At 44.4% G+C, this 27,058-nt stretch overlaps 2 protein-coding genes across 7 annotated transcripts in view; one reads left to right on the top strand and one right to left on the bottom strand.

Annotated features, from left to right (window-relative positions):
* Window positions 1-3,201: 3,201 nt before the first annotated feature.
* On the bottom strand, window positions 3,202-14,618 carry ANKRD16 (ankyrin repeat domain 16). Of its 2 annotated transcripts, none has more exons than XM_033100820.1 (7): window positions 14,253-14,618; window positions 12,066-12,286; window positions 10,324-10,366; window positions 7,098-7,206; window positions 6,244-6,405; window positions 5,044-5,122; window positions 3,202-4,045 (listed from the first exon to the last, which is right to left on the bottom strand). In XM_033100820.1, exons 1-7 carry the CDS (start codon window positions 14,594-14,596, stop codon window positions 3,888-3,890), a joined length of 1,116 nt encoding a protein of 371 aa, XP_032956711.1. In that variant the 5' UTR covers window positions 14,597-14,618; the 3' UTR covers window positions 3,202-3,887. The 2 variants fall into 2 exon arrangements, with proteins under 2 accessions (XP_032956711.1, XP_032956712.1); XM_033100821.1 differs by lacking the exon at window positions 3,202-4,045 and adding an exon at window positions 4,054-4,676.
* The window catches only part of FBH1 (F-box DNA helicase 1), a 38,180-nt gene continuing 25,714 nt past the window's right edge, over window positions 14,593-27,058 (top strand). The window contains exons 1-3 of one of the 5 annotated variants that reach the window (XM_033100816.1): window positions 14,606-14,707; window positions 23,434-23,589; window positions 25,587-26,188. In XM_033100816.1, the coding sequence (XP_032956707.1) occupies window positions 25,652-26,188 (537 nt within the window). In that variant the 5' untranslated portion in view covers window positions 14,606-14,707; window positions 23,434-23,589; window positions 25,587-25,651. Of the gene's footprint in view, window positions 14,708-15,349; window positions 15,505-21,708; window positions 21,822-23,433; window positions 23,590-25,586; window positions 26,189-27,058 lie in introns of those variants that run through there. The other 4 variants (XM_033100815.1, XM_033100819.1, XM_033100818.1 and 1 more) reach the window with 4 other exon arrangements.

The following is a 27,058-nucleotide window of genomic DNA, read 5'->3' on the forward strand; positions in this document are numbered from 1 at the left end:
GGATGCTGTAAATGCTTCATGATACACCTCCATCACCACGCCAAGCAAATCCTCCCGTCACAGCTACAGTCAAAGGCCCGCCCCACTTCTACCTCATTTTTCCTCAATAAAAATCCCATCATTCTTTCAGATTGGCTCTTGACCCCCTCCACATCCTTGCTGGCTCGTGAAAGCCACTTTAAGAAATCAGAAGACCACCAAATCTATACAACATTGTTATTCATTACTGTAGAAAATGTAGCACATGTTCTACCAACTGCATACCCTCCAAATACTGATGTCCCATGGTACAGGGTGGGTCCTTCTGGAACCCTTATCTCCATCCTCTCTCCTTTTCCAAACGTGCCTCCTGCACCTGGAGCTCAGCCTCTCCCAACCGCCTGCCGGCCCTGCTCCATCATGAGCCTTTGCTTTCACTGCTTTGCTCTCCTCCCACCGCTGGGTCCTCCTCCACGTCTGCAAACACTACGCTCTCATGCTCTCTGCCAAAATCTACCCCGTCAAGCCACCTTCTTAGCTCTTTCTTCTTCTTCTTCACCACTCGATACAGCCAGAGTGCAGGCCACGTCTCCCACCCCTTGCTGAGCCCGAGCTGCCCCGACCAGATCATACAGCCTTTCTTCAGTCCTCACTCCCATCCTTGCTTTCAGACGAATTTGACAAAGCTCCAGATTATCGACGTCTGTCTTAACAAAGAAAACAACAACATGCAATAGACACAGATAATAATATGATGGCGTACTAGAGTGCAATTAAAAGTTCACAAAGTTTTGAAAAGCAGTAGGATATACTTGCAATACGAAGTTAGGAAAAAACTGCATATATAAACATCACCTCGACTATATGCATTTAAAAAAACTAGGAGGAAATATGAGGGGAAACTTCTGAGGAGTAGAATTACAGGTTATTTTTGTTTTCTCCTCTAATTGTTCTATATTTTACAATGAGCCTTAAAAAAATCCGGGCAGGAAAAAAGGGACATTTCTCTGGCCTGCCACCTGCTGGTGAATTCTAGTAACACCACAGTGAAGTTGAATTTAGTGCCCGCCCCTGCCTTTCTCATCTGAGCCCCCTCCATAGACAGCTGTTGTATTTTTTTCAGTCTGAGTTTTGTAATCTCTTTTCGATTTCGCAATCATTTTCCTAGTTTTGTCTCGTAAATACTTTCTTGTGTAATTTATTTTGGTGATGTATGTCAGGTCCTAGCTAGCTTCAGATGTTTACACGTCTTACCAGGGTGTGCCCCTTCCCAGGCGTCGGCCCCATCAATGTCAGTCACTGTGGAACAATCACTGTGGATGAGGACCAGCCAAATGCCCCGTGAAGGAAAACGCAGGAAGGAAATGCCAGGAGCGTGTCCTCGCAGGTGACAAAAACGAGCTTCCAGAAGGTGGGAGTGATTGGTAATGAACTGAAAGGATCAGTAACTTGAAGACTCAAACTATATTACCTGACGAGGTGATCAGGAAGTCATTGGTAAGCTGACAGAAGTCCGCAGGGTGGCAGCGAGGAAGGGCACCGCAGCGGGCCGGGCACAGCCTAGGAGTTCCGGGGACCGAGTGTACCCAAAGAAGTCTGGGTGAGAAAGGCTGCTTCAGATGGAGTAACCGGGAGGGGCTGCATCGTGCAAGAGTCAAGGGAGGAAATGAAACAACCTAGGTGAGACGCGTGGCACAGTTTGTAGGATACACAGCGGTACCTCGGTTTTCGAACATAATCCATTCCGGGAGACCGATCGAGTTCCGAAACGTTTGAAAACAGCCGACAGCTAGGCCTCAGGATCTTGCACTCAGTGGAAGCCGCGTGACATGTTCGACTTCGGAGGCGTGTTCGGAAACCGAAGCACTTACTTCCGGGTTTATGGCGTTCATAAACCGAAATGTTTGTCAATGGAGACGTTGGAAAACTGAGGTACTACTGTACTAAGTGCTCGAGGAACACGAACCTTACTGCAGACAGTAGTCATTTCAAACCTTACTATGTGCCAGGCCCGTAGACATAGTAAATAAATGAGAGACAAAGCCCTGCTCAAGGGGCTGACATTCCAGTGGGGGACACAGGCAAGAAACAAATAACTCAGAATGTACAGTATAGTCGATAGTGGTAAATGTGAGGAGGAAAAAGAAACTAGAGAAAGACGATATAAAATGCTGAGACAGGAGATAAAATTGTAGAAGAGGTGGCCTGGTAGAGAAGGGGACTTTTTTTAAGCAAAGAAGTGAGAAAAGCAGGGAATCAGAAGTAGGGGACACTAATGACTACCACTCTGGTGGTGAGCGCCCTTCATACACGATTGTTAGATCGTTATATTACCACTGCTACTTTTGCCGCAGTTGACCTTATCATCAGCCATCTCGGGAACTCCACGGAACAAACATGGAACCTGACAGTCCCTGGTCGCTGCGGACTGCCAATCTCGTACAAGCTGGAAAGGCGGAGGCAAAGCTGCAGACGTACATGGGTCTCGCACAGAGTCTCTGAGAAGAAAAAGCTGCGTCGCGTGCACGCTGAGGGGACGAGGCGGCCAGACTCATCTCCAGCACCAGACTCACCTTCCGTCCCGCCTGCACATGTGGCTGTGCATGTAACAGGGCCATCTTCAGACCCAAAGGGCAGCGACACAAAGCATTCTGCAGCCACAGGAAAATGGTAACTGCAGCTTGAATTAGCGCAGATGCACAGAGAGTGTGACTCAGAGGTCATAAGACAGAATTACGTGTGCTTCTACCAGAGGCTTACTTGGTTGTTACAGAGAGGACTCAGCCAGCACCTCTGGGAATGATGGAGAAGAACTGCAAGGTCTTGCTGTTCTAACCCGCCCAGCCTGACGCTGAGAACAGCTCCGTGTGTGATCAGCTTTTACTGGATGACACTGAACAAGGGGAGCAGGTCTTCTTGTGATGGATGCACACGATCTTTTAACAGACTGACTTGGACTAATAACTATCCTTTGCAATTCAGAGAAAATAATCAAAAAAAGAAAAAAGTAAAAGAATCCAAATGCCTGAGGACTCATCCTATCTTAAATCTGTTTAAATTGCTGTAAAGTTTTTTGAAGTTACAGTATCAGGGGTTCATTCCTTTATGATCACAGGCTTTGGGGGCAGATGGCAGGGGACAGGAAATGTGACCTGCAGGCTTTAACAACAAACCCTATTCCTCAACTGAGGTAATAGAAAAGTTTTGAAAATATCTGATACATTTTTTATGTGTATTTATTACATGAAGAGAGCCAATACAGAACTTGTCTAATAAAAAATAATCACTTCAGGATCAAAACATAGCTTAAACAGCAGTGCTTAGAATACAGAATTTATAATTAATTTTTTATAAATGCCTGTTTAAATAAAACAGATTATAAGCACTTATTTCCTGGTACAAAACCAAAAGCTAAACCCATGGCCAAGAAATGCATATGAAAGAAAAAGTAAATAGGACAATTATGATTAATGGCTCAAGCTAATAGCAATTTCTTCTATTTTTAACATGATCGTTGCCTCACCACATAATATTTACTATAAAACATCTATCTCACATATCATACAAATATATACATACGTGTACTACATTACATTCACACACGCCACGTGCTTCTCTAGGAGCCCAGACACCACCGCACAAAGATCCAGGAAGTCCACGTGCAGAGTGCAAAGAGTGCAATGCGCAGGTGAAGGAGAGTCTAAGTGCGTTCGGGAGCCCAGGTGCCCGTCCTCCCACCCGGAAGCCAGCGTCCATGTCCTCTGGGAATCCTCAGCTGGCGTGGAGAGTGCGAGGTGGGGGGTGTGGCAGAGGACATGGGCTAGCCACCACCTCACCGGACCCAGTGATGACTCAAGCAGCAGGATGTAAGTCACCAGGCGTTTCACTGCCTTTGTTCAGAAACACCCTCACGTCCTCACGCTGCAGCTGAAGCACTGAAGGATGTCTGTGCTCCGTGTGAGCTGCTGAGCCAGGGTGCCCGTGATGTCTGGAGAGTCCCTTAGCCCAGACCGCAGAAGAAACTCGACACACGCCACGTGCTGACCCGCGCAGGCCAGATGCAGGGCTGAGCAGAGACACAAGTCACACGAACTTAGTGCATGACCCCCAAAGCAACACTGACACGGCGAGTAGGCTGCTCCTAATCAAAATACGGAATCTCCAACGACACGGATTTTATATTTCCTTAATCCAGCTACGTGACTCTGCTTATACTAGATCAAAACATTTTCCCTTTTCACCTGATTGGGCTAGAAATGGTTTAAAAATAACAAGACTAACCGGAGAGGATTTAGAAGACTTGTCTAAAGCAACAAAGCAGTCAATCAGAAAAAAAAGAGCCTTTAATTGAAAACATTTTCAAAGTTTTGTGTGTAAGTAAAAATTTTTACCATGTGTAAGTAAAAATCTCACCATGAATAAGAATGTGACAAAAACAGCCGACAAATCTTCCCACTCTGGTTAGAAGTTAGCGCTGTGGGACCCTGGATCTGCTCCCGTCTTAGGAGAGTCTGTGTCCCTGGACTCAGCGGCTGTGACATGCAGCCCTGGGGTGAGCACTTAGTCATCTGTGAGGCTCTGAAACATCACGCAGCATCCACCAAACCCCTGTGGTGGCCACTGACGCGCAAAGTGTCACTGTGGTTTGCTCTAGAGTCCAAGTCTAAAGAATTATCTCTGGAAATGTCTTCTGAGCCCTAAATTTAGAAAATTGTAGTGATTACAGTTTCCGAATACACTTCAAAGCAAGATGCCCTATGAAGAATCTACGCAATACCTGGACAGCTGGCGGCATCCTGGGTGAAGTTACAAGGTGCTTTAATGTCACATATATTGTTGTGGTTTAAAATAATAAAAACAATAACAACAGAATAATCAGTAGTAATCATCATGCTGCCATGGTAACGGCAATAATTCTACAGCTTTGTAAATGGAGGTGTTATTTTAAGGAAAAGTTGCTGAGCTACTAGAGGAATAACATTAACACCAATGTTTTTAAAAATCCACATATTGTTTACGTTCTTTTACTAATAATTTCCAGGCACATATACAAAGAGGTCGTACCTGATCGGTTTCTTTCATCTTTAGAGTTGAGGTCAGCACCCAAAGTTACTAGTGTCTGAACTGTGCTCACATGTCCTTCCTGAGGGTTGAAATAAACTCGTTATCATTGTGACAAGGACCTTTAAACAAAACCCTACTGCATATTAGGTCCTTTTTCTAAAATACTCAACTGCTAAATCTAATTTTCATATCTAAAGGAAAACTTGTCATTCTCAAATTTCAGTATAAATCATTAAAGACAGGTTTTGGTGATGTTCAGTTATTAACAGATGATCACTTTTGTAGGCCAAATTATCAACTAATACAGTTGGGTTTCCTTCAGTGTAAGGAGTACACATATTGTGATTTACACAGAACACACGATTCCAAATGCTCCCAAGCAAACATGCTCTTTGCTAAAATCTTTAGATAAACTAGAAAAGATGGGACCCTCTCCTGGATGGCAATCTCATCACAGCTGGCCTTATCATTCATGAGGCAATTTATACTCTTTCTCTCCAGAGAGCTAGTCCATCAGTATGTGCTGAGACTAAAATCAAGGCTGCAAATTCAGTCTTCCTATGGGTAGACCCACCAGCTTTATTCCCCCATGGCCATAGACCATAATCTTAGCCCACCCCCATCTATCTATCCACTGTATCATAGGGGAATGCAAGGAGGAGTGTGTAGTTCACCAGAAAACATTCCTGTTGCCAGAAAAACAAGTAAAGGCAGTAGCAAATCACATTAAAGATAATACACAAAAGCCTCCTAGCATTTAAAATGGGAGGACGTAAGCAGCTACGTTTTTAGTGGAAACTTTTTGCATGTCTTACATATTTTATACATTGGAGAGCTCAGTAAATGCAATTTCCTTGCCTCAGTTAAAGAAATTTTAACTTCTGAAATCTACTGTTAAAGATGGAGAGCTAGAAATTGAATACAATGCATTTTTAAGGCTTCAACACCATTCTTGAAGACAAAAGAAGGCTGGGAGGAAACATAAAGCCTAGCATTACATGGAGTAAAGGGTATTTTCAGTTTTTACCTAGCAACAAAGACAGGAGTCTATTTAAAGGACACAGGGCTTCAGAACCATGAACATTTCAGGAGTGTGTCATGGGCAATTTCTTTCTTCCACAGAGATGGAGCCAAAGAAACAGGACTATGGAGATCGTCCTCAGTGGAGTAAGTCAAACCCACGGAAGCAGGAGAACAAACCTTAGCTGCGTAATGAAGTGCTGTGAGGTGGGTGGATGTTGTTCTCACATCTACATCAACGCCAAGTTCAGAGACCAAGAATCGGACGGCTTCAGTCTGCCCCGTGACTGCGGCCTTGTGGACAGCCTGGGCCCCCAGGGAATCCTCAGCAGAAACGCAAGCCTAGCAGGTTGGGGAGAGATAGGAACAATACGCAGAGAAACCTGCGCCCACGGACCTTCTGACATTTTGGCTAAATTCTGTTGTCTATGTACATTTCTTCTGGACAGATACTATATAACTTTCGCCAGATTCTTTTTTTTTTTTAAACTTTTATTTATGTAAGTGTGTTTTTCCAGAACCCATCAGCTCCAAGTCACGTAGTTGTTTCAATCTAGTTGTGGAGGGCGCAGCTCACAGTGGCCCATGTGGGGTTGGAACAGCAACCTTGGTCTTAAGAGCACCGTGCTCTAAGCCACTGAGCTAACCAGCCGCCCCCAGATTCTTAAATGACTCTCTAAACAAACAAACAAAATGTTTAAGATTCAATGCTCTACACTAAGGTAACAAAAGTGCACTCAGTGGGGACAGTTTGCTGTTAGTACTATAAAACAGCTACTGGTTATTGAATACTTACTTTGCTAACTGCTTTATGTACATTATATTAATCCTTAGAGTAAACCTCTGAAAAATTTAAACTTATTGCCATTTTAGATAGGAACACTGATGCTTAAAGAGGTCGAGGGGTTCCACAGGGGGACCCATGGCAGCACTGGGATTTTAACCCAGGATCCGAAAAACTATAATTTCTATTTATCCTATGACCAAAAACTTGTAAGAAGAACCAAAGGAATGAACTCACACCATTACTGTACCTTATGTTTTTCAAGGAGCAGCCTGGCTATGTTGATGTGTCCACACTGAATTGCATCCATAAAGGGTGTGAGGCCACACTTATCTCTGCAGTCTGGTTCATACTGACACCTAGAACCCAAACCCAAAATAACAGAGTTGAGAAAAGCCACCGCTTCAAATCCAATGGACATATGACTCTTGACCACCTGCAGTACATGACACGCTTACAAATGGTCTGTGAAAATCTGGAGCGCTCTCCCTCTTTCCTCCCAGCTCAGCATCAGAATTTAGCTTTCCCCCAGGAAATTTGCTCGTCCTCTAACCTTCATCGGACCATTTTATAGACCATCATCTCTCCAGCTTCTCATGCCAGAAGCCCTGAAGTCACCCCATAGCCTTCAAAACCCATCTATGACCAAAACCTGTCAATTCTGCATTCAAAATATTTTTAAAAACTGTATCTTCCTTTCCATCTCTGCTTTCACACATTAAGACCAAGTCAATAGACAATAGCTTTTTAGCTTTTTCTTCTCATCTTGGAACCTGTCTTGCTAATAGTCTCTCACCTACCAGAATAATCTTTTCACCATGTAGTTTGGGTATGGTCACTCTCGTTCAAAACCTTTAACTAAGTACTTCGCCAAAACAAAGGACAAAATCCAAAACCTCAACATGACCTGCAGTGGTCAGGATAATATGGCACCAACTTACTCCTCCAAGTTTCTCCCGCCAACATGCTTTGTGCTTATCATAACCCACCTTCTTTCCGGTCCTACTTCCACCCTGCCCCATCTTCTTCTGTTCCTACCTTCCTCATGGTCCTACCTGTCCCAGGGTTATCGGTTCTACCTACCTCCCACCTGGCCTGTCTTCATCCGTTCCTACCTTTCTCACGGTCCTACCTTTCCCACCTTATTCGGTTCTAACTTCTACCTGTTCTACCTCTTTCTTGGTCCTACCTGTCCTCCCAACCTCCACCAGTCCTGTCTTCTTCCGTTCCAACCTTCCTCGTTGTCCTACCTGTCTTTCTTCAAGGTCTTACTTGTCCTCTCATCTTCCTAGTCCCACCATCTCCCTGCGCTATCTTCTGTTCCTAACTTCCTCACGGTCCTACCTTTCCCACCTTCTTCTCTATTCGACCACTTTCCCGTCCTACTTTCCTCCCGGTTCTACTTGTCCTGCTTTCTTCTCAGTCTTACCTCCCACCTGTCCTACGTTCGTCAGGGTTCTACCTTCTTCCTGTTCTTCCTTCTCCATACTACGTTTTCCCTTTCAACCTTCTTCTGCTCTTTCATTTACCCAGCTCTTTTTTGCTTTTGCATTTGCTGATCTTCTCTTCTTGGAACATTTTCTCCATTCTTCGCTTGCCAAACTACAACTCATCCTTCAAATCACAGCTTCAACGTGACCGCATCGAGGCCTGTCTTCTCTCCTGCACTAACAGTACCTTTGCTTCTACATACCACTGTGTACTTTTTCTCTGTGGTATTACAGGTGTTCCCGCCATCTGAAAGTAGAGCATTCCTGTGAAAACTTTTGTAAGCCACACTGGTGTCAAGTGAAGAGTATCTCCCGTTTTCCGAAAGTTCGTGTTACATATGCCACTTAACCTTTATGAATGACCTACATTAGTACAGTAACAGCTTTTTTTGTAAAATCAAAAATCCTCTTTGGAGTTTTTTGGTTAGTGAAAACAGGTACTAATGTAGATCTTGCGTATACGTTAAGTGCAATAATGCAAACTTTCAGAAAGTGAGGATACCTGTATTACAATTTATAATTTTATGATATTTATTTCTATGATTGTCTATACTAGACTTCCACACTAGCCTATACGCTGTTAGGGAAAGGACTGTTTTGCTTAGCACCTAGCACCTAACGCCATAGAAGGTACTTTAAAAATGTTTATTCAATGAATGAATATTTATAAATTTGCAGACGACCAAGTAAGTTTCAATTTGCAGTAGCAAGCCCTACACATAAACAAGGCGTTCAGGGCACTACATTAGGCCCGCCGCTCTTCTTCCTATCAATTGTCTCCTCAGGTAATCTCTTTCACACTTACGAATTCAATCACTACCTCTGTGCTGATGAGGCCCACAATCGTACGTCTCCTTTGGACTTCATATCTGTATCTGCCCCCTTGATGTCTTTACTTGGATGTCTCACAGGGACACGCAACTCCAGGTGTCCAAAAGTGAAACTGTCATCTTCTCCCACAAAACTTGCTCCTCTTCCGTTGTTCTCTATCTCAGTAGACGACACCAGCATCATCACCTGTTGCTTCAGCGAGAGCATCCTTCTCCCTCATTCCCTTATCGAATTATTCATCTAGATCTGTTGATTCCACTTAAGTATCTCCACGTCTTTTTCTTCCTATCTACAGTCAGCTTCTTAGTCCAGCTACCATGATTTCTCTGCTGTTTAACTACAATAGTCTCCCAATAGCTTCCACAGCACTTATTCTTGTTCCCCCTCTAATCCATTCTCTATTTTACAACCAGAGGATCTTTGAAAAATGCACATTACCCATGTCCCTCTTAAAACCCTTCAATGGCATCTTATATGCTTAGAATAAAAACTGAAATCCTTCCCATGGTCTACAATGTCCCTCCCACCTGATCGAAATCGGGCCTCCCTCTCCCGCTTCACCTCGCACGATTCTCCCCGTCACTCCAGGCTTCTGCACATACTAGCTTCTTTCAGTTTCTTACTGCACTATGCTGTCTCCGGGTTCTGAGCATTTACAGGCACTGTCACCTCTGCTGGAATGCCTCGTGCCTCCACTCTGAGCCTCCTTCAGGTATAGCTTAGATATCACTGGGGCTGAGATGCCTTACTTCTTGGCCAACTTGGGTCTTCCTGGCATATGCCCCTGTAGGGATCCTGCAGTTCCTTGTAACACACACCAGACTCACACGATTTGTGTAGTGTCTGAATTCCATGAGGGGGAAACTACACTGTCTTGTTTCTGTTGTAGCCCCTGCACCTGGTATAGGTCATACTAGGCATTGAATGAATAGATGAATATTTGTTAAATGCATAGACAAATGGATGATTTCCTCTCCTGTTCGTTAGCTATTTTTGTTTTATGTGCTTTGAGTTATCCGCTTCTGTCCTTTTTTCATTTCTCTTTTGGTACCTTAGCTTCTCTCTGAATAATTTGTCTGAGCTCCTTATGTAGCATCGACATTCACTCCATCATAATTAGCAAATATTTTCCTCAATTTGCTGTTTTGTTCTTACCTCTGAAGAAGCACCTTTACTGCATCTAAACAGCCATGCATTGCTGGGAGAAGAGAGTTGAGAATTAGAGCTTTTGAATGCATATATAAAATGCTTCTTTCCTCCTGACACCTAGCTCTGCCCCATATTTTTAGCTATGACTTACAGGAAGAAGTAATTCAATTAGGTACACTAATAAAAATTTAGCTGGAAAGTGGTAAAGAAGGATGGTTTTACTGAACAGGTACATAGCCAACACTGCTTGTCTCGTCATTATGAGCACTTTTATGACAAATGTTTAATCCTGAATTTATCTCCTGACTTTTATGCTGCAAATCCCTAGGGCCGATCTGCTTTGCCCAAGAAATGTAAAATATTTTAATACTAATCCATGACAAAATACCCAGGAATTCAATTCTACTAAAAATAACGATAGTCGATAATAAAGATTTTGACTATCTGTTCCCCACTATTTTGTGTAAATGGCCGGGTGCTATTTCTTCAGAAGAGAAGGGGAGCTAGTCAAACTTCGTGAGCAGAGAAATATTTTCTACTCACTTGCAAAGTTTTAACAAGGATTCCTTGGTCCCTAACTGCCCACGGCGGCTACAATAATTGTACGCATATTTCCTAAACTATGTCATGTCACCGGTGTTGATTTTTAGAGAACTAAAAGCCCTGTATTCGAATTCAATGTACTATCTAGAAGACTAAAGATTATTTTCTAAATGTCTTTATCTGGACTGTTGAGCTCCTTAATATCCATTTCATCTTATGCATAGCACTTTTGCTTTTCACTAATTTAAAATAATCTATGAACAAATAATTCAGAGTTAAGGATAATTACTCCGAACAATGACAACTGTACCCCATGTTTATATTTGACATTATCACTAGATAAGTAAAATATACTCAGGCCCAGGTATTTAATTGTGTGTGTGTGTGTGTGTGTGTATGTATGTATATATATATGTATGTATGTATGTATGTGTGTATATATACACACACACACACACACACGAAATGGCTTACCCCAAATCATTAATGTAGGAGAAGAGGAAGATCAGAGTCACCTCCTTTGATATTAATGTAGTTCACTCCCATAGTTGTGGACACAAGTCAGTATATATATATATATGTGTGTGTATGTATATATATATATACATACACACACATATATATATACACATACACATATATGTATATATATGTGTGTGTATACATATATACACATATACACACACACACATATACACACACACTCACACACACACACATATAAATACCTCTTGCCTTTAATAATGATAACGTGAAAATGATCATGAAAAGAGCAGCAGCCAGTTCTGTGCTCAGGATGTGTCGAGCACTGTGCTAAGGAATTTACATACATCTGGCTTCTTAAACCCTGTAACAACCTTGTGATATGGACATCATTGCCGTCATTATCTTGCTGATAAGGAAACTTGCTCTAGAGACTAAGGTCTTTGCCCAAGGTCAAAGACAGTGAGAAACAGAACCAGCTTACCATCTAACTAGCTAGGGAGGGTAAGACAGATATGCATGAAAAGTGAATACAAGAAAGAACACATGTTAAGTGCCAACCGACATTAGCTTAAACTAAGTGTATGCCCAAATACCCCAGAGCTGCTCCTGTTCCCTGCCCTCCGTGCCCTGTGGGTAACTCGAACTTGACAGAGCTCTTCAGGGCTGGGGCAGCAGGCCACACACGCATGCCTGCCTCCCTGCACAGCTTGGGGCCATACCTGCCGTGTGCAGAGGTGTTCTGCCAATTTTGCTCTCTGTCTTCCAGGCAGCTGGGCAAACGGTGAGCAAATACTGGAGAATGGAAGGGTCACCTTCTCGGCTGGCAATGTGGAAGCTATTCCAGCCATCTTTGTTCTTCAGAAGCGGATTGGCACCATGTTCCACAAGGACCTGGATCACCTCGAGATTCTTCCTCGTGCAAGCCATCATCAGAGGAGTCCTAAGGTGAAACCAGACAAGCTGTCAGATGAAAGGGCATTGGAACTGTGCAAATGGGTCTTCAGAAAAGTGCACATCGTCAGCAGAGACGGAAATCCTAGAAGACTCAGGGGTCTAGGAAGCAGGAAAACAGCTTTGACTGGCATCTTCTCTGCCTGCTGTGAGGACCCTGGGTGAAATAACAAGGGGAAAATGATTGTGATGTAGGCACACTTATCGAAGGTGGGTAATGAGGAGGCAAAGCTGCTTCTGAGCTAGTTTATAGTATGGTACTGAATTGGGACAGAGCTAACCCAAACCATAAACAGTTTTCTTGAAGAATATTTGCATAAGAGGTACTCTGGACTTACACCATTCACTTCAGTAAGAAACCACTTCTGAATTAAATTGTGCTGAAAAGGAGTTTAAAAGGAGTATTTGACACGGTCCCTAGCCATAAGAAGCACATGTTGGTGAAGCAAATGAAACAGTGTGATTAGTTTCTCAACTGACTTGTGTCCACAACTATGGGAGTGAACCATATTAATATTAATATCAGGGAGGTGTCTCTGATTTTCCTCTTCTACATTAATGATTTGGGATAAGCCATTTCGCTTCCATGAGCTTCTGATTTCTCATCTGCAAAATGAGGGAGCTCCAACTCCTGAAAAGCAGGGGTAGGTCTTGTTTTCCTCCTATTTCCTAGGGTTAGAACCCATGTCTGGCACATAGTGGGAGCTCACTGTACTTGGATGACCTCTAAGGTCTCATTGAGGACCTATCTTCTAAGATTGCTATGATATTAATTACCAAAACTTTTCTTTTTGTAATGTAATAATGATAGTGAATGAGAAATTAAGAGGGACAAACCCAGATAAATGAAGGTTGCAATCTTTAAGAAGGGCTTCACAGGGGGAATGAATCTTGAGCAAGGCAGGATGATTGGAAAAGCAGGGAAGACATTTCAGAAAGCCAAAAAGGCGAGAATAGGCAAAAATGTCTCACTGTGACAACATCTCCCAAATACATAATCAAATGAACCTTGTCCTTTGCTTTTTAGGAGTCTATTTCTTTATCCACAAAATTGCTGACTATTGAGGTCTTTGACTCTTGGAACTGTCTTTATATCAATTTATCAGCAGTACAAGAAAATCAGTCTTGTGCTTAGTCACAGCAGAAGTGCAACCCTCAAAACACAACCAGGCCTCCTCTCCTCTTCAGTAGGCAAGATGCATTTTAACTGCTTATATAGCTGTCTGCTGTGTTTCTTATTTACATCACATCAGGAATTACTTGCAGGAAGGAACTTCATTATGTTATGAATCTTAAGACTTTCAGAACCTCTAAGGAGCCTGACATAATGAGTACTGAAAACAAGGTCGACCTCACAAAACGGAATTGGTGTGTGTGATGGTACCGATGAGTAACTTGACTGTGGAGGTGGTTATACAAGGCTACACGTGATAAATTCTGACAGCGCGACACACACAAGTGTATGTACAATCTGGAGAAATGTGAATAAGCATATTGCCTGTAGCAATGCCAATTTCTTAGTTTTGTTATTGTACTATAAATGTGTAAGATGTTAACTCTGGTGGAGACCCAGGGAAGGGGACATGGGATTTCCCTGAACATTTCTTTGCAACTTACTGTGAACCTATAATTATTTCAAAAAAAAAAAAGTTAAAACAATGCCATTGGTTAAGTAATCATTTAGCTTGATGTCTACAGAAGAACTTCGCTTTCTGGGGCTCATGTTACATGTAGTACAGACAATTCATTGTTTGAATGATTATACTTTTTGATCATATTCTCTCTTGTTCTGTGCTTTATAAAGGGAAGCTAGACCGGTTAAGCCCTAAGGGTAGGAACAATGTGCCCTAAAGAGAAGGTTGAGAAGCTTCGCTGTAGGGGCAAAGTACATGGGAACCTATGATTCTGCGGGGAAGGGCGGGGAGGGGTGTTTTCCTGGAATTCCCTCCACCTACCAGTCGGCCTTCTTCAGACAGTCGACCGCGGCTCCACGGCCGAGCAGGTACACCACGCAGTCCCGGTGGCCCATGGAGGCAGCTTCGTGCAGAGGCCGCTTGTAGTCTCGGTTGGCGGCCTCGATGTCCATGTCACAGGCCTCGGCCAGATAGGCCAAGACGTCACGACGCCCGTGACGGGCGGCGCAGTGCAGGAGGGTGTCCCCGGCCGGCCCCCGGCAGCCGGCGCGCCCGGCCCCCTGCAGCTCCTCCTGCAGGGCGCACAGCTGGCCTTCTTGCACCAGCCGACAGAGCCGCCGCGGGTCCCCCGGCGCCACCATGGCCACCGGGTCCGAACGGGGCATCAGAACCCCCAACACTGCTCTGTTCAGGGTGAGCGTACTGGACCCCGCCCCGGGACGGCCCCGCGCCCAGCCTGGCGGGGGAAGAGCCCGCTCTTCCCTACGCGGCGCGTGGTAAGTCCCCCCACGAACAACTCGCCTCGCGGGTCGGGGCGAACGCGCGCTCCGGGTGTGGGTGTAGCAGTGCTCGCCGGCGTGCGGCTCGTTTCATGTTGCCGCGAAACATTAGGTAGTGAGGGAGCTGCCTTCGAACCCACCCGGAGGGGCGAGTACCGCCGGGGCCCACGCCCACTCCGCGCCGCAGCAGGACCCGCCCCGGCTCTGACTGCGGCCAGAGGAGGCCAGCGCGAGACCCGCTCAGGTGAGCTGCTCTGTCACCGGTGTCGTCGCGTCCGCGTAGACACCGGTGAAGGAGCCCGCCGGGAGCCGCTGCCCGTGTCTTCACCCGGGGGCCGAGGCCCTCCTGGATGGGTGAGGCCCCGCGCGTCCCGACCCACCACTCCTCCCTGACCCAACTGCAACCAGCCCCCGCCCCGCCGCGTCCGCTCCTTGGGTCCCCAGGAGCTCGAAGGAACTCTGGGAAAGTTTCCACTCGCCTCCTCACCCTAGCGGAAGCACGGGCGGGGCGGGGCCGCTAGCGGTGGCCGCGCCCCTTCCGGGCGCGCGTTGCGCTTGGCCGCAGGAGCTGTCCGTCAGCGCGCCCTTCCGCGTGCTTTTTCCGATTGGCCGCGGAGGAAGTCCATCAGCCCCGGCGGCGGGCTCTTCCCGGGGCTGCGGCGGGGCGGAGCTGTCAAAGGAAGTCCGAGGCCTGCTTCGGCTCGCGCTGCCCTGGGGACGCCGGGACTGGGAGGCCGGGCGACCCGGGCCCGGTGGCGACGGCGGTGGCTGGAGCCCGGGTCTGGAGGGCCATAGTGCGTGAGCCCGCTGACGTGGCAGGGAGCGCGAGTGGGGCCCTGCTCTGTGGACACTTAACCTTTTGGGGTCCGGAGCCGGGGTCCGGCCTCTCGGGGCGGGGAGAGGATCGGCGGGGGACGTGAGGACCCGGGGCCGGGGTTGTTGGCGGCGGGCGAGCTGCAGGGGAGCGGCGGGGCGTGCAAGCTGGAGCTAAGGGGCGCCCCCACACTGCGTTCTTGCGCCCGGGAAGTGGGGAGCTCGTCGTTTCTTGGTGGTTGTAGGGATCACGGGGGACGTGGTCTCGGCTGCCAGGAAGCCAGCATTTCCTTTTTTACTCTGGGGTTTTGACCTTGGGCAAGTCATTATTTATTGTGTCCTTTTGCCTCTTTTATTTTTAGCCTCTCTCCCCCTTACCTGAATATTAAGAAAATTAAGGTGATGTGGGAAGGCCTTAAGCTTGTGGAGGGTCCGCTGAGATCTGAGCAAGCTCTTTGGGGTGATGTAAGGGATCTGGGCAGGTGGTGAGTTCTTTCTCCGCTCTTTTTAGGTACTAGTCCTCTTTTTAGGTACTTGAAACCTCTTGGTGTTTTCAGTTCCTTTGGAGATAAAATAGGAGTTGCTACTATTTGCCAGTCCTAAAAACAATTGTGCTTTACATATTTTATTGCACTTTGTGGTTTACAAAACACTTTACATTAATTACGTAATGCGCAGACCACCCTGTTAGACATCATTACAGGTGGGGAAATTGAGGGAAGTATGGTAGCACCTAGTGAGTGTCCGCTAGTGCGTGGCTCTGTGCTAAGATAAATTAAGGGAGATAAAATGAAAAAAGACCTCTGTATGGGCCTATGAAAACAGGCCCATTTTACCAGTGAGCAGAGCGAATCAGGTTAACTTCCTGAGTAATATTGATAGTTCTTGGAGACAGAACTAGGTCCAATATAAACTTTGCCAAAGTTTTTGTTCTGTTGTATGTTGCCACTTCAAAAAGAGGGAAGGCATAAAAGTGCTTCGAAAGGCATGAAGTTTTAGAACATGCCAAGCATTGTTCCTTCTGCTGCTGCTGTTGTGGAGTCAGTGCAAATGGAGTTGAAGCATCTGATAGTTTCACACTTTTTGCTGCTAATGCTCCCCACCCTCCCACCTCCCGTTCACCCTAATTACAAATCACCCCACCTTTTCTTGCCTTATGCCTCCAGTTTCCCTATTTTTAAAAACAAAATTGAAATACATGGATGGACAATAGGATAGAATGTTTTAAATGCAGATGATTGGTTACTTAACTGATGTCAAATGCAACTCTGTCTCTCCTGTCTTCTTTAGAAACGTATTTTGGTCTGTATCCTCCTTTAGATAACTAGATGGTAATGTATGTGACTCTCTCCATGGTCCCTGTGATGTTTCTGGAGCAAAAGCTTGGTATATAGAAAGCTAACGGGTGGAGCAATTCTGGGGTCTTGCTGATTTCCCAGTTGGACTGCTCATTTCTTTTGTGCAGGCTTTTGGAGTTTGTGGGCTGGCCTTTACTTTGTCTTTTTACATGTGGTCACGTTGGCATGGTGATTTGTTACTTGGCTTCCTTCCTTTTTCTTATGTTGTATTTTGTAGTTATGTAGCATTCAGCTGTGGTCGTTGGTATCATAAACATTTAACACGTTCTGTGATCTGAGTGTGTGAGCATCAAACTATTGGTATTGGACTTACCACTCTAATTTCAAATTGGTTGCCATCATCTTTTCTCTGCTTGTCATATCCCTCTATCCTTCCTGGGTTGATTTTGTTTGAAGACTGAATTTGATTCTGACTTTGCCCTTCTGGCTGTAGAATCACCTACTCCTAGAAGCATCTCACTAAAGTACCTCAGATCTTGTGTCTCCAAATGTCATTCACATGCCTTTTGAGGACCCGTCTCATATTTCAAAGTACCCCCCTGGAGCTTTACCTGGCATTCCACAGTAACATTAAAACAAAACAAACAACTATTTTCAAAACTGAAAACTTTCCTCCTCCCTTCACACCAGGAAAAAGTGATTAAAACAAAAACACTGTTTCTCCTTTACTAATTAACATGGTTAATGACATTCAGTACTAGGTGGAAATGCCAGTTCTCTTTGTTCTTTCTCCTTACCCTTTCTCTTCCAGTCTTGTCAGAAAAGACACTCATCTTCGCTTTCCCCTTCTCCCTATTTCTGTTGCGGCTGCTCTCAGGCCTTTATCAACTCTCCTTTCGGCTAGAAAAGTGGCTTTTTGCCTTATTTTCCTGACAGCCTTCGTGTTTACCCTACTTCGTGTTTCCCATCCTCTATCCTACTTCCAGAGTTACTGTTCTAATGTGTAAATTTGATTGTGCACTGACCCTGCTTAAAAGCTTGGTGATTCTCTGAATCATCTACCTGATCGAGTCCAATTTCCTTAGCTTTATATTTAAGGATGTTCATTGTGCCTCCAAATTCCTTTTCCAGCTTTGTCCCCCGTCTGTGACCCTTTTGTCCCAATGAAACCCAACTTCTGCCACACCAGTCCTGTGGTATTTCTCTGTGTTTTTGCACGTATTGTTTCTTTTGCCATACTGAATTCTAGTCACCTTTCAAGGCTGAATGCTTCATAAAGCCTTTTTCAACTTTCCTAACTCTGTTTACTTTTCTTTACTATCAGAGCGCTTCATGTGTGCATTTGTGTAGAACTTCTGTACAATATTGCCTTCTGTACAATAATTTGTGTTTCTTTTGGTAGCTGCCTTATGGGCAGGCTAAGTCTTACTCATCTTTGTATGTTCACATGCTAAAATTGCATTTGATACCAGAGATAGCAGGAGAGGAAGCACTCATAGTGTTTCCCATGAGCTTTGGTTGTGGAAGGAAAGTGGTCATGGAATGAATTGACAGTAGAAGCCTTTCAAATGTATAAAAGTATATTCTACTCTGTAGATAATGTTAATTTTCGTGTTTTTTCTTTTATTCCCCATTCCTTCTTGTGGGAAGCATGCATAGAGAAGCTCCCTCCATCCTAGTTTCTTTGTGAAGTGAACGTGTCTCCAAGGCAGGGGCAGGTGTTTGCAGGGTGTGAGGCGATCTAAGGACCACTGAGCCTGGAGCCTGGACCTTTGGGGTTTAGAGGGGAGCAGGCTGTGGCATGGGGGAGGACTCTGCATGAAGACTGAGTACTCGAGAAGGAGCTCTCTAGCACGGTAGTGTTTTCTCTCTGCGTTTGTTTATTTTAGAGCGAATGGGGACAAAATGCTTTGAAGTTTTTCCATTTTGAATCTACAGGATTTAGTGATATTTTCCTTCTCATTACATCTTCCAAATATTTGCCTGTTATTAAATCTTTCGTTATGTCATTTCACAACGATTAAAAAAAGTGACCTAGAAATTAAACCTGAGGTTTTTAGAAGCTTCTTTAAATCTTTCTGGATATAGGAAGGAGAATGTTATAGTAGAAAGAACACTGGACTTGGGGAGTCAGAAGACCTACCTTCTGTCACCTACAAGCTGTGTTGTGACCTCAGACAAGTTTTCTCTGAGCCCTGGTTTAATCATGGCACAATTGTAGGATTGTGCAAAGATCCAATGAGAACATGTGGGAAAAAACTATGAAGCAGTTAGGAGCTCTAAGATGGCACAGGGTTGCAAAGCCAAGGAAAACAACCTAAGCTTCTTTAGAAGGACGTGCTATAGTTGTGCAACTGTTCATTTAATCGACAGTTATTTGTGGAGTAATACACACTGTGCTAGGGTTCTGTGAGTTCCTGCTCTTCCCTCCCACGAGACTGTAGAGTTTTTAATCCAGGGGTGGAAGTCGTATTAGTACACTTACACAAATAACTGTTTATAATAAATAATAAAATATACTTTAGTAGTAATAATCATTTGTACATGACACATGTTGAACACACATACAAATAGTTGTGACAGGTATCTCAGAGACATGCAGGGTGGCTTTATTACTGCAGGCAAAGTGCTTCCTGCCTGGAATGAGTACTTTCTCCTGTGCTGGAGTTGGGGAATCCCACCTTCAGCTGTGTTTAAATTGTGCTCTTCTGTAGATTTCCCAGGTGGCAACTTGACCTGAGTCCTTGTAATAATGGGCTACATAGCACGTCCGCTGTCTTCACAGGAAACACGAGAGGGAAAGCATACTTGATGATCTTCACAGAGTCCCTCAGAGAAGAGTGAGAGGCTTAGGGGGTACTGACGGCTGAGATGAGGTGACTCAGTGAGTTATCTAGGCTAGCAGGGCTGCTCTCTGGTTCTTGTTATGGGCAGTCTCGCCAGCCAGATACCTTGTACTAGAGTAATTTTTTTTTTTTTAAATAGTAATCTTTTCCTCCATGAATTGTAGTCACTTGTTATCTTCATCTTGTCCACTTAGGTCTGTAACCTGCAAATTTTAGAGAACTTTTTGGTAAATTCTGATTAGTAAAGGTAGGGGAAGAAAGGAAATTATTTGGTATTCATTTCAGATGATCTGGGAATGGTTAGGGTAAGCTTGGCTGCAGTTACAGATGCAAACATGTAATGACGTCACAATCAGAGTTCGATTCTCAATCCCATAACAATCTAAGGTGGGTCCAGGTTGCTGCAGTGTGTGTGTGTGTGTGTGTGTGTGTGGTGGGGGAGGAGTGGCACTCTTTAAAGCTATAATCCAAGGACCCAGGCTGTTGGAGTCTTCCTCGTTGAATGTGTGTCTCCTAAGAATACCCTGGGGAATCCACTTCCCCGTGCCCTGGCCGGGGCCAGAGAATGGAGGAGCAAGCGTGAGAGGTTTCACGGGCCAGGCCTGACAGAAGCACCCGTCTCATTCACATTCCCTGGGCTGGAGCTCAGTCTAGGTGACATCCACCTGCAAGCAGGACAGGGAAGCTGAGGAAGAAGAGGGAGTACAGCCTTCGCCACAAAACCCAAAGCGGCCCATTTCACTTTCTGTGACTTGCTTTGTAAATTGTTTATCAATAAAGAAGATTAAAAAATGAAGCTGGGCAGATTAAAACAGAATTGAGGAATGAGCCATGGACTTGTCATTCACCAAGTCTTTGAGTACCTGTCATTTGCAAACTATCGTGCTAAGTGCTGTGAGGAGTAAGGTGATGAGACATGTTCCCTGCCTTTTAGGGGCTTGTGGTCTAGCAGAGGTTTAGTGACTAATTCAAGGGAGACGGAGCAGAGTCCAGTCTCAGTGGGCCTAACTGGCGGGGGCAGGTCATCAAGGTGAGGAGATCCATGATAGGTAAAGGCCAAACTCCAGGTAGTCACCACTTTGAAGTCTGACAGCGAAGACTGGGGACCAGCGGTCTGAGCTGGGGGCTCTAGAAAAGGGGGCCACGGGAGTGGGGGGACAGAGGGATGTCATGCCATAAGAAAACCGTCACTGGAAAAGCAGTGTGGGGCTGGGCAAAATTGTTTGACAACGTGATTTTCATACAGTCTCATTACTTTTTTCTGTCCTCACACCTGAGGGATATGACACATTTCTGTTAGTCACTGTGGGAGAGTCTCCCAGAGGGGTTCACATACCCGCTGAGCTATGGGGGAGACTCAGTTGAGCATCTTGGGACCTTGCAGAGTTTGGAAAGCACACGAGTGAGTCTGATCTCTCTCCGGGCCCTTCCTGTGCATATTCATCACGGAGCACGCTTTGCCTTTGCCCCTGGAAGCCTCTTGAGCGGCTTCTAACAATAAATGCCCTTTCAGAGAGGTGCAGAGCACACCTGCCGTTTAGAGGGGGGCATACCATGGGACTTGGGGGACTCAGGGATGGAGGAGGTGGCCTTTGAGCGTCTTTATTTTGATAAAGTTGTATCTGAATTGCTAATTTAAAAGTATATTAATACAAACAGGAGGGTGGTTAGAATTTTAGTATAGTTCTTTTTCTAAATTTTGCAAGACTTTTAATGATATGAAACCTTATGCATCTTTTAGGAGACACTCAGAATGCTGTGGTCGACGTGTAATTCTTCTAATATTTCAGCTGACAGGTTTTGTCAGCTTCGACGTGGGTGTTACAAAGTACTTTCATCTATGTCGTCTCATTTGAATCTCCTAACCATTCTGTGAATTCAGTGTGGCACGTTATTATAGTCCCCATTTTTAATGATAAGGAATCAAGGCTTTTGGTGATTCATATACCTTCCAAGCGGAGGAGGCCTTCTGATTCCAAATCTGAATACAGCACGAAGCCTTTCAGTTAAATGACTTGTTTAACCCAAGGGCGCAGCAGGACTCCTGGCTTCCCGCTCCGAATCACAGCACTTCATCTCTCGGAGGTCTGAGAGGCAGATACAATACAGTCCAGTTTTTCTGGCACCTAGCTGAAGTCAGAAAAGTAATTTTTGGTATGTAAATACAGTAAGAGTGTTCGCTTGCTTCCCAGATAAGCAGTCGTGGCTGAGCTGACGCCATTCCAAATGGACAACACAGGGGGCTGTATTAGTTAGTACCCAGAAGCCAGATTTCCCAGTCCAGGCGCCCCTGTCCCCCACCTGTTAACCATCGCTCCATCCATGATGGCTTCATGCCAGAACACGATGGAATATACCAGCACTCTGGAAGCAGAACTCTTCTTCCAGCCACTCCCCTTACCTTTTTCTTTTGCTCCTGCATCTTTGTTAGAACTCTGCAAACATTTAATCTTTTCAACAAGCATTTACTATTCAGACATGTTTTATAAAATAAATACACAAATAAAAGTCTACCTCTGTCCATATTAATCTGCTTTTCCAAAACAGTTTCTTTTGGGTATGTTTGATCTCTTGTCTGTCAGGTGTGGTACCTTTAAGGTAGGTCCCCCGGTGGTCCACTTTTGCCAAGTTCCACATGAAAGCAGTCCTACAGCAAATTCCTAGTGGTCTAGGGCTTAGGTTCCTCTACCAGCCAACCTGACCGCTCTGACCTTGCTGTCTTCTCATCCTCCTTCACTCTTTCAGTGTTTGTTGAACATGTATTGTGTGTCTGGCACCTGCTACCTGCAGAGGGTACAGCAATGAAAAGACCGAATACTTCCTTACCCTAGAGCAGGCTTTGACTCTTAGCCATGTGATTAAGACATGACTACCTAGTTGATGGTCATTATCAGTGCCTCTCTGTTTTTACTATGGCATCATTATAATAGTTGGCTGGGGAGGGCTGCAGATAAAGCCATTCTTACATACTTTTTACAGAAAAAGTTCCAAGGTGCATTGCATATGTGTGAGTACCTCTTGGATACAAATCTGCTGGTAGCCTCTGTCTTGCATATTTCCAAAAGCTGAATTTAAGGGTATGTTTTGGATTAGGGTGGGCATTTGAATACTTAAGACAGAATCCTAGGTACAATTGCTGCTACAATACGTTGCTGTGAGAGAATATGAAATTTCCTCCCCTTAAAAGTGGATTCCATTCTCTTCTACTTAGAAGCCTTGCTCTGATCCTATGCTCAATCCTGAACTCCTCTGGGGGCTAAGAGGTGTACAGTGTGGCCTTCCCTGGGAATTTATAGTGACTTTTATTAGTCACTGCATTCTGCTTCTGAGACTTGGAGAAGCTGGTAAGGGGATGATGAGTGAGTTTATTTTTGAAAAGCTATAACCAGTTCTTAAATATCTATGGTTATTATGGGAACATAAGTGGCCTGCCTAAGTCAAGAAAACGATGCCAGACCTTGAGTTATCTGTTAGTGGCAACTTCTTTTTGAATGAGTATCTCGTGATCAGGGCTTTTAGAAAGTATAATAAGTAAAAAAGTCTTTTTCAGGATCTTATTTTAGGATTCTTTCTTAAAGTCTAAGGAAGACATGGTAAGGAACTCTGCAATGACTAAAAGTTGGTGGTAATATAGGGAAGAAGGAAAGGGTTGGCTGGGGTGATCCACAATCACTGTATTCCTGAAAATTAAGTATTACTGGCTGGCTTGTAGAATTAATGATAACTAACAAGTGTCCCATTTCTTCTGCCTATTGGTACAAAACAGTGAGACGGTTTAAACGGAAGCATCTTACAGCCATCGACTGCCAACATTTAGCTCGGAGTCACTTGGCTGTGACCCAGCCCTTCAGTCAAAGATGGACAAACAGAGACCCAAACCACGGTCTCTATCCTAGACCCAGAACAAAAAGAGGGACTAGGGGTATGTCTTCTGAAAAATTACCTTGCATTTCAGAATCTGTGGTGTGTGTGGTCTTTGAATACCTCCCAGTATTTGTGAGTATTGCTGCTGTGATTTCGTAGTCCTGTTGCAACTGTTTGACACCTTTTTCATTATTTGAGGGCTTTCCATGAAAATCCCATCCATTATGATGGTTGTTAAAAGCCCCGGGAAAACGTGACTGAATGAATTCCATTAGCTTGCTTAATTATATCATGGTAGGAAACATGTACCAATATCACCACTATTTCAATCTAGAAACATTGTGATTTCTTGACTCTGCAATAGTCCTGTTTGTCTAGTTGTCACTAGGTCCGCTGTATGATTATTTTTCTCCAAAATGTTCCCTCACCCAGTGCTTTCATGGTAGACTGCGCCCTTTGTCACCTCAAACCTGGACTGTTGCAGTAACACTTCTTCTTGCCTATAGATTTTATTTCTTTCAAATCAACGGGAATATATGTCATTAAGTAGATAATCTTGAGGACCATTTCCTGTCATGTCAGCGCCCCTCTGAAGAGCCTACAGTTAAGTGTTTCCCTGTCACTATTATGGACTCAAGCGCAAACTTGCTGTTACCTGATGTTTATTACATGCAAGTTGTATTTCTGGCAGTTTGGTTTTCTTATAACCCATTGATGTGCCAAACGAATTCCTACTTTTGTTAATACCTGTTAGTATGATCCAGATTGCCTTGTTTACCTTTTCTATATCTAACTTCAGAATCCAACTCAAACCTAACGCAGTTTTCTGTAACTATTATAATACGTGTTTATCACTTTTGGAACTGCTGTAACCAATTTATGAAGCAGTTTTTAACTAAGTGGTTGTATTTTGTTTGTTTTGTGTGTATAAGTCAGCTTCTCTGTGTTATGAGTTTTTTACTGACAAAGACCGTCAGCATGTATATGTTTCAGCGGGGAGTCCTAGCACTGACCCTGTAGAAGGCTCTTCATAGACATTGGTTTGATTGAATTCCACAATTAGAAAATAACAGGATTTAACCCAGGCCTGTTGACTTCAAAACTCTGGGTTTCTATTAAATTGTCCCAGAAGCAGTTATAGTTTTTTTCCTAACATAGAAAAAATATTAAATTCTGTAGATCTATTAAAGGTTATACCTAGTTTTATTCCACTTTCGTATTTTCCAAAGTGAGAATTCTGGCCATAGTCATTTCAGGAAGGAACCGTATATTTTGATATAAATTGATAAGGCGTTTAAATACTTCATTGGCCTTGGACAGTAATGTATAGGAGTTTACAATGCAGTGGTGATGTGTGAAGTCACCATTTGATCCCCCTGAGTGCCTGAAAAGTCTGTGAGGTCAGGGAGTATACATACCATTTTTCGCTTTATTTTTGTCTCAGAATCACAGGTGCTTATTAGTAAATGCCGACTGAATAAATGTGTAGACTAGATTAGGTACCACTCTAATACTATGAAAAAAATTCTTATTTTAAAATTAACTCTTTATTTTGAAATAAATCAATGTGTCAGCTTCACAGGAGGAAATGAAAATAAAAGGATTTTAACTCGGTCCCATACGAGAGTGTGTTTTACTGACTCCTGATAACCTAAAACATTTTCCTTTCTACTTAAGCAGACTTAGATTTTTTATTTTAAGAGCAAGCCAGGCGGCCTGAATTTTTGTAAGTGGATGTATGAATGCGAGCAGTCGTTTGCTCTTTGTCCATTTACGTATTCAGTTTGTATATATTGCAAGGTATAATGTGGTCCTCACACCATCTGCAAACTGGTCTCTGTCTCTTTCCAGATGTGTGTTTGACTATATGATAGAGCCAAATACAAATGTATTTTGTATTAAGCTCTTCATATAATCAATTGGCCCGTCACTATGTCCTTGTCTCTTTCCTCTATTAATATAGGCAATTGAAAATTAGTTTGTCTCATTGGGGCCAACAGTGGGTCAGCAGTCATTATCCTTTACTCGTTCATTCTGTTTGGGTTCTCTGTACAGGTCAAGGATGTCAAAGATACATCGCTGAATTCTTCCTCGCCGGCCAGCGTCGGTGCACCAATGACATGGCCAAAAGCAATTCTGTGGGCCAGGACAGCTCTAAGGACTTGGAGGGTGAAATGATCTTTGCTGCAGAGAGCAGTTGTGCCCTGCCCCAGGAAGGTGATGGAGAAGCAAGACTGGGCCCATCAGGCTCTGCTCTGACTGCAAGGAAGCGCTCTCGGTCCTTTGAGGACGAGAGGAATCAAGCTACAGGGACCAGCCAGTGGGATGGGGTTTCCAAGAAAACCCCACGGCATCATTTGTCCCCGTGCTACACAAAGCCCAGGGAAGCTAGGCAAGAAGCAGAGGGCTCTCTGTCATGGCTCTCTGCAGAGTCTGAAGAATCCAGCCAAGAAGTGGAGGACATGGGTCCTGATCCCATTCCTGACTCTTGCTATGGGCTTCTTGGGACCTTGCCCTGCCAAGAACCCCAGAGCCACATCTGTAGCATGCCCAGCGAGGTCCTGAGGCACATCTTTGCTTTCCTCCCCATGGAAGATCTCTATGGGAACCTGAGCTTGGTGTGCCACCTTTGGAGGGACATAATCAGTGATCCACTGGTACGTAGAGCGCTCATAGTTCTCTGATGTTTTCTCTAAAAGTACAGAGTTTAGCTTCATTTAATGCGTACTTCTGATTATAGCGTTTCTTCCGAAATGGTACTTTCCATTTGCCTCCAGAATAATACCCAGATTCCCTGGAGGCAGGTAAGGCCTTCCATGTTTGTCCTACCTTATTACCCCAGCCGCATTGCTCACTTCTCCTCAACACACCCCTGTGTGCTCTATCCACAACAGATGATTGCTGCATCCCAACCATAGACTGCATATTCCTTTCCACACTTTGGTCTAACCACCCCACCCCCACCCCCACATAAAGGGCCCCTCATGTCTCTGCTGACGTCTTACCTCTTCTTCAAGGCTTTACTTTACTCCTTTCCATTGAAATTGCTCGCTCTCTCATGTGCTGCTGCAGGAATGTTTACCTCTGTTACAAGCTTATTACCTTTACCTTTTTGTGTTACGGTTTAGGGAGCCTTCCTCCCCCCTTTAAATTATTAGCTCGTTGATAGAAGGCTGGTTGTCCTATAAATGTTTTAGCATTCTCCATTGTGCCTCACGCTATTTACATATAAGAGGTGAATTATAAATGAGCGTGATGTTGAATCACCCTGGAGTACCTTTTCAGGTTGGTACAGTGGGCAGCCCATGCTCTCAGAAAAGAATTTTCAGTGCTACAATTAGTCATGTCACTGCTCTGTCACTCTTCCCTTCTCTGTTGTTTAATTGCACTTCTTTCCACCCCAGGTTCAGGTACTCAGGTAAACCTGAGGGCTAGGAAAATGTTTTTCTTAGCTTGTACTGGGATGCCAAAAAAATGTACATGCATGACTTGTATTCATCTTTTGTTATCGGTATATATTGAATATT

The sequence above is a fragment of the Rhinolophus ferrumequinum genome (genome assembly GCF_004115265.2).
Source record: "Rhinolophus ferrumequinum isolate MPI-CBG mRhiFer1 chromosome 5 unlocalized genomic scaffold, mRhiFer1_v1.p scaffold_110_arrow_ctg1, whole genome shotgun sequence".
Classification (NCBI taxonomy): Eukaryota; Metazoa; Chordata; class Mammalia; order Chiroptera; family Rhinolophidae; genus Rhinolophus; species Rhinolophus ferrumequinum.